Source organism: Salvia miltiorrhiza, chromosome 3 (assembly GCF_028751815.1).
Source record: "Salvia miltiorrhiza cultivar Shanhuang (shh) chromosome 3, IMPLAD_Smil_shh, whole genome shotgun sequence".
NCBI lineage: Eukaryota > Viridiplantae > Streptophyta > Magnoliopsida > Lamiales > Lamiaceae > Salvia > Salvia miltiorrhiza.
The window spans coordinates 21461868-21469381 of record NC_080389.1 but is presented as its reverse complement, the minus strand read 5'-3'; the positions used below and the strand labels follow the sequence as shown (position 1 = coordinate 21469381).

Here is a 7514-nt window from a genome sequence, read left to right as displayed (position 1 = left end):
AGTGATTAATTTCTAAGGTCAAAGGTCTTGAGTTCGAGTCTATCGTGGCGCGATTTTTAAATTTTTTTTATTTAATATTGTTAATCTATCAAAGAAAAAAAATAATGCTAATCTATCAAAAAAAAAAGAAAAAATAAGAAGAAGAAAGGTATACATATTAAGAATAACACTATTGCGTGCTCAATAATAAAGAAGGAATCACAATTTCCTTAAGTGGCAGTCAATTGCAGAATGCCTTGCTTCAATCGTTATCAGATCACAAATCACTTGTACAAAGGCATTCATTTATCCATATGTATAAATGCTAGATTAATGATTCATTAGTACATTAGAACATCTTTAAAGTAACAAAATTTCTATACTTGTAGCAGCAATGGAGGGCGAAGAAAAGAAAACGGCAGAAGATATTCTAAACAGAAGAAGTATATGTAAGGGTGGGTGCAGCAACAAAGAAAATTGCTGCATGAAACAGATATACACACTGATAAAGGAGCACAAAAAGGAGTGGAAGGAGATCGAGGAGATGAGCTTCGCGGAAACTCCGCTGCACAGAGCGGCCGCAGCGGGGAACACAGAGGTGGCTGTGGAGATCTTGAACCTGATGCCGTCGCTGGGCAGGAAGCTGAACGAGGAGGGGCTGAGCCCCCTCCACCTGGCCATAGAAGGGGCGCACCATGACACGGCGCGGGTGATGGCGAGATTCGACAAGCAGCTGGTGCGGGTGAAGGGCAAGAAGGGCATGACTCCATTGATGCAATGCGCTACCAGTGCCGACCTCGACAAAGGGATAAAAGATCTGGAGCTTCTTGCAAGGCTCTTGGTTGCATGCCCGGAGTCGGTCGCCGACATCAACAACAACAACCAGACTGTTGTTCACGTGGCGCTGGAGCATCGGCGGTGCGACACTGTGTGCGTGCTGGTGGATTGGCTGAGGAGGAGGGATCAGATCGCGTCGATTCTCTCCGTCAAGGATATCAACGGCAACACGGCCCTTCACGCCGCTGCTCAATTTGGCTGTGTCACGGTGAGAATATATATATATATATATATATATATATATATGGGTGCGCTCCAATGAGTCCTTTATTTTTAGTGAGACACTGAGTCCATTATATACTGATGAACAAGACATACATACTGATGAACAAGACAGTATATACTGATGAATAACAAAATTTAAAATATTTCGCTCCCTCCACAATTCGAACCCTAAGAAAAAAATTCGCCCCCTAAGTAAAATATCAGCCATATGATTGATAAAATAAACGCACGAGATCGTGTCTAAGATCTCACTAGAAATAGGGGGTTCTCATTGGAGCGCTCCCCTATATATATATATATATATATATATATATATATATATATATATATATATAGGGGATGATTAAAATAAGTACACTTCTTAAGATACTCCCTTCGTCCCTCAAATAAGTTCCTCTTTTTCCTTTTTGGAACGTCCCCCAAATAAGTTCCTCTTTGTTTCTTTCCAGTTTTGGACAACTACCCCACCACTAATAATACTTTATTTATTCTTACTTTTCACTTTTTCACCATTCCCAATACTAATTATAACACTTTTTCACTTTTTCACCACTCCCAATACTAATTATAACATATTTTTCTCCACTATCAATACACTTTACCACTTTTCCTTAAAACCCGTGCCGTCCCCAAAGATGAACTTATTTTGGGGACGGAGGGAGTATAAAATAATAATCATTTTCAGCCCTTAGATTATCAAGATCTACGGTCGATTCATCATTACTGTTGGATGAATTCATGGTCCTGAGCTCGAATCTCAAAGGTAGCAAAAATTTATTTTTCGCAATTCATACCTTTATACAACGATTTCATACATGTTATACATAAAATTCATACATTTTTTCTAGTTCTTATTTCTTATTTTAAGAGGTGCTCTCACGGTAGCCCTTCCATCCATATATATAATATTCAATTTTTTTTATTTTTTTAATTATTGGATTTTTTTTCCCTATTTTACCACTGCGCGGATTTTTCCTTGTACGGCATTTGCCACGTGTCATGCTCTTGGTGCGCCACATGAATAAAATGTATTGTCAAAAATTAGTAATACTCCCTCCGTTCCATCAAAAGTGATGCGTATTTCTTTTTGGGTTATCCCAACGAAAGTTAGTCATTTTCTTTTTTTGGCAAAAAATGGGAATTTAAGAATTTAATTAACAAAATTAAGTGGACCTTTAATTTTCTTAATTAACCCAATTAATTCAGAGTCTCTCTTTCTCCTATCTTCCCATCTCTCTCTCTACAACCCTTGTCTCCCTGCTCTCTCTCTACAATGGTCAGCCCCATCTTCCTCACGAAGTTCGCCGCTGCGGCATTTCCTCAACGAAGCAGATGCATAGGTCACCGTCCCCCTCGTCTCCCTCTGTCTCATCTCTCTCTCACATTATATATTAAGTGTGCCTTGAAGTTTAATATTTCTTGATTTTTATAGTTAAGGATTGAAAATAACATTGAGTCATATTTACATTTTATAAAATATACTCCTTCCGTCCATGAAAAATGGAGCATATTTTTTGGACAAATATTTTAATAAAAAAAGGTGGTTAGTGAAAAACTAGCCCCATCATTGTATCAAATGAGTAGTTGTGATTGAATTAAATGTAATTTTTTTTTGTAAATAAGGAGGTATTTGTAGGATAAAAGATGTGAGCTCATGTACTAAAATGGAAAATGTCCCATTTTTTGTGAACGCTTAAAATAGTAATTGTACCCCATTTTTCATGGATGGAATGAGTATCAATTATACTCAAGTATTCTACATTAATGCTTGACCATTGATGCTCGGTTGCTCGACTCGTAGTGGTTGAATATGTCGAGCATTAGTGTATTTTAAAAAAATATTTGACTACTAATGATTAATTATTTAAATCGTAGTGATCGAAAATGTCGAGCAATAATGCATTTACCACTAATGGTCAATTCGTAGAGGTCGAGTATGTCGAGCATTAGTATATTTACAACGCTCGATACGCTCGATTCGCAGTAGTAAAAAATGTCGAGCATTAAACAACTAATGTCGATATGCTTGACTTGTATTGGTCGAGCAAAGTTCGCGATTCAAGTAATATAAAAAATGTGATGAAGTTTCGCATCTATTAAATAAGGGAAGTTCAAAATGAACAGTTTTCATAATAAATATTTTTATTATAAAAAATAGGTAAAAACTACCATTAACGTTAAAGGATGTGGGGTTCTAGCTAGCTAGTTTCATGTGCAATATTAACTTTTCTTGTTCCTTATTGTGTGTATACATAGTAGTTAAAAATCTTGAGAGCTCTTTGATTACATATTATATATATTAATTAATGCAAGACTCCTTTTTATAGGGGACAAAAAAAATAGTGGGTCTGGTGAAATTAAATGTACTGAATTCTGAGAAGATGACCGCTCTGGACATTGCCATAAAACACAACCAAGTCTTTGGCATATCAGACATCGAAAATTCGATAAAGAAAATTTTAGAAAAAAATGGAGCCAAGAGAAGCAGTGAAATTTTCCAACCTCAAACAACAACAGAATACGTGCTCACCGAAGCAGGTTTCTTCGAAGCAGTCTCCCGAGCCTACTACTATCTAACCCGAGAACTCACCCTCGAGATGCGCAACGCCATCTTAGTGGTGGCCACGCTCATCGTGGCCGCCACCTACCAGGGGGTGCTTCAGCCCCCCGGCGGAGTTTATCCTCCTCCCGAGGATACAAACAATATTGGCAATACTCTACTCAGCCGCCGCCACCATATGGAGGGGTGGACACAGGTGAGAGAGAAGGGGGGGCTTCAGCCCCCACCAATCAATTTTAATTTTGTTTATTTTGATATCGTCAATTTACCTGATTTTTATGTAAAAATCTCAAACTCAGAAATTTTGAAAATGCATGCAGCGGCAAACAAGGTTTAACGCGTTGCGGAAGAACCTGGCGGGGCGGATGGTGATGGAGGAGAACCACTACCGGTACTTCATGCCGACGAACACGTTTGCGTTCGCGCTGTCGGTCGTGATCGTGATATTCGTGGTCCCCGGCTCGCCGATATTCTTGATCCTCCACTTCTGCCTGGTGTTCATGTGCGTTAGCTACCTTCTCGCTCTGGACGCCATATCCAATTACACGGGCATCTCCGACATGATCTTCGCGATGGCCCTCTACGCCATCGTCGGGGCCTACGTCGTCAAGCTCTTGTATTATCCGGTCAAGGCGCTCCTAATCGACGAGGATTGGTGGCTGCGGCGCTTCAACGTCAAATTCGCCAACTACTCCAGCAGAGCCAAGCCTAAGGGTTACGCGGCGGCCGCCGTGAAGACGGCGCAAATGATGAAGAATCAGCACATGGTGCTAGCTCTTCAATGAATTTCATGATATGTATTTTTCTTGCTATTTGAAAATAAGCGAGTGCGCCTTAACGCTTGGGTTTGAATTATTCATGTAACTGGTGTTTTTTTTTTTTTTTTTTTTTTTCGGAAGGGTGTCGTGTAACTGATGTGTTGATGAAATAAAATGTTTGATAATGTAATAAATGAATTGAAGTTATACATGGTTACGTTTGGGCATAACTTAGAAGCATTTTCCCTAGATTTTTGTTACTATCTCAAAAAACAAAAAGAAAATGTAATGAGAAAATTACATATGATACCCAAGATATATTTAAAGTTTTTTTTTTTTTCATTCATTTGTAGTTCTCATTATCAGACCACAGAAACATGCGTGCTGGCGCTACAGCATGCGCCGGTTAAATCGGCTCCACTGTCCTGATTCATGATTTATTGTACTCCCTCCGTCCCGCGAAGCGTGACCTACTTTCCTTTTTGGGTTGTCCCACGAAGCTTGACCTGTTTCTAAAAATAGCAAAAAATTTACCCTTTATTCACCTTTTCACTTTTTCACCTACCACACTTAACACACAAAATACCAATTTCTTAATTCCTGTGCCGAAAAGAAATGGGTCACGCTTCATGGGACGGAGGGAGTATAAAAGTGATAATTATTATATTTAAAATAAAAGTATCTTAAAAATAAATATATAATATTTAAATGAACAATAATTAATTAAAATATATATTTAAGGGATATTTGCCGTAAAATACACGAACTTTCAACAAATTCTGATTTTTTCTACAATCTTTAAAATTTGAAAAAAAAACACACCACCTTTCAATTTTTTCTAATTTTGTTCACGGGTATGAAATACCCTCATATAATATCTGATTTTAAGACTTTTAACTTCGATTTTTTGAAACCTAAGCGCGAGGGACAATAAAGATGGCATAATAAAGTCGATTTATCTGTGAATTGAAAATGTGTCATGCTTAAGTATCAAAAAATCTAATTTAAAAAGCCCTAAAATCATCCGTAAGAAAAACAAAAAAAAATCGAAAGGTGTTGTATTTTTTTTTCAAATTTTAAAGATCATGGGAAAAACTAGAATTTATTGAAAGTTCATGTATTATACGAAAAATATCCCTATATTTAAATAAGGGTAAATATCATATTAAACCTCAAACTATACCCACTTTATAAAAAATATCCTGAATTATAAGAAATATTTTTAAAAACCCCAAACTATGATGTTTGTATCAAAAATACTCTACGTCCATTTTTCGGTCCTCGGAATCATGACGTGGTTCGCCGGATGTCACCGTACAATTAATATTTTATTTTTTATAAATGACATGATACAAATTAAAATATATATTTAAGGGATATTTTCCGTAAAATACACAAACTTTCAACAAATTCTGTTTTTTCTATAATCTTTAAATTTTGAAAAAAACACACCACTTTTTGATTTTTTCTAATTTTGTTCACGGGTATGAAATACCCTCATATAATAGCTGATTTTAAGACTTTTAACTTAAATTTTTTATTAAAATGAAGTTTAATATAAAAGAAAAAGAAAACGAAGCATCCCTTGAAAGCACAAAGAACAGACTAAGGGCACGAACTCAAAAAGTGATCGTAAACTAACAAAACACCAAATCAATATCTATACTCAGGATAATCATCCATTTCTGACCAGCGACCATTGACAATATTATCCATAGCGCGCATACTAGGTCTATTGCTAAGATCAATCATAAACTCCCTCGGATGATAACCTATTTCGCTCGCATTCCTGAGGCGATTTTTAATGCTACCTTCCGGAACTGCCTGCACCGGCGCCCTTTCCATGCCCTTTCCTGAACCCTTTGGACGACCACGTCCTCGCTTGGGCTCCGATAGCATTTACATCCCCTGACTAACTTGCTCTTCTAGTCGACTCAAACGACTAGCAATATCCGAACTAACCTGCTCCTTCTCCAAAACAAGAGCTTCCTTTTCCTTCCCTGGAGCAGGTTCCATCTCCAATTCTTCATCCATCTCCTCGTCCTCCGAATGACATTCATTCAAAGGCTGATCATGCCCCTCCTCGCATTCAGGCTCATACCGTAATGCATCAAATCTATTGGTCAAAGTAGAATTCCGTAAAGGAGACTCTCTTGACATACGCGGAGAGTTTAAAACCTTCGCATTCCCCTCAACTCCCGGTTGTTTCTCCTGCTGCACAACCGGAGCTTTTTCCTTGCCAGCCGATTTAATCTCCTTCGACTGACTCGAGTTCTCAACGGCCTCCAAACCTGCTCCCAGAGCTCCCATGTCCTTAGGAAGGCTAACGGCCGCAGCCTTTGCCTGCCATGAAGGCTTTAAACCCGCAACTTCAACAGTCATAGGTTCCGCCTGTTTAGTACCTACCTTTGCTTTGTCAGCTGGCAAACGCCGACACTTCTCCGACGAATGGCCAGTAATCTTACAATGTGAGCAGAAAAATGGCATTGTCTCAAAGCCAAACTCAATATAAAAAGAAGTATTACCATCATCAATGTACATAGAGTTCAAAATCGGGCGAGCCATATCCACTTCGACAAGAATCCGGGCAAAATGCCCTACTTCGGCATTAGCCGAAGCATGATCAATGCGAATAGGAGTGCCCAACGCTCTTCCAATTCCTGAAATCACCTCCGGTTTCCAAAATTCCCAAGGCAGATAATATATACGGACCCATATTTGAGCTAACGACGATGATTCTTTATATGGGTCAAAATAGCGAACCCATTCACGGAGACGGATATGGCCCGTAGGCAACTCCTGAATCGAATTGTTTTTAACTCTAAGTTTATCCTCCATCGTCATGAATTTCACCGTGAAATAGCCCTTCTCCATAGGAACGAACTTGCAGTTGTGGCAATCCCAGATACCCTGTAAATCGTAGGTAAATTCCGCAAACGGACGTGGTTTGCATCCCTTACGGAGTATAAGGCGACCAATGAGTACATGTTACTTGAAATCATCCAGTTGCTCCTGAGAAGAAGGAGGAACAGACAAAGTAACCACCTCACCCTCAATAGTTGGGTTCAGCGCCCGGAACCTGTGAGCTGGAACATCGGGCATCTTCACCCCAAAAGGCTTAACAGCAGCGGCGCCAGCACCCGCTGGGTTATGTC

The 7514-nt window shown here is 38.9% G+C and overlaps 2 protein-coding genes across 2 annotated transcripts; one reads left to right on the top strand and one right to left on the bottom strand.

Annotated features, from left to right (window-relative positions):
• Window positions 1-205: 205 nt before the first annotated feature.
• Window positions 206-4586, top strand: LOC131016780 (ankyrin repeat-containing protein BDA1-like). The gene is made up of 3 exons (XM_057945506.1): window positions 206-1024; window positions 3369-3797; window positions 3922-4586. The coding sequence occupies exons 1-3, from the start codon at window positions 374-376 to the stop codon at window positions 4384-4386; spliced, it is 1545 nt and encodes a 514-aa protein (XP_057801489.1). The 5' UTR covers window positions 206-373; the 3' UTR covers window positions 4387-4586.
• A 1672-nt stretch (window positions 4587-6258) lies between these two features.
• Window positions 6259-7233, bottom strand: LOC131018522 (uncharacterized). Its single transcript, XM_057947240.1, has one exon. The coding sequence runs from the start codon at window positions 7231-7233 to the stop codon at window positions 6259-6261; it is 975 nt and encodes a 324-aa protein (XP_057803223.1).
• Window positions 7234-7514: the final 281 nt, after the last annotated feature.

What these genes read in the sequence shown, in the direction of transcription:
- LOC131018522 (XM_057947240.1), bottom strand. Translation starts at nt 7,233, where the DNA reads ATGGAGAAGGGCTATTTCACGGTGAAATTCATGACGATGGAGGATAAA.
- LOC131016780 (XM_057945506.1), top strand. Translation starts at nt 374, where the DNA reads ATGGAGGGCGAAGAAAAGAAAACGGCAGAAGATATTCTAAACAGAAGA. An exon ending in CTCAATTTGGCTGTGTCACG is followed by an intron (nt 1,025 to 3,368) that starts GTGAGAATATAT and finishes TCCTTTTTATAG; the next exon opens with GGGACAAAAAAAATAGTGGG. An exon ending in ATATGGAGGGGTGGACACAG is followed by an intron (nt 3,798 to 3,921) that starts GTGAGAGAGAAG and finishes AAATGCATGCAG; the next exon opens with CGGCAAACAAGGTTTAACGC.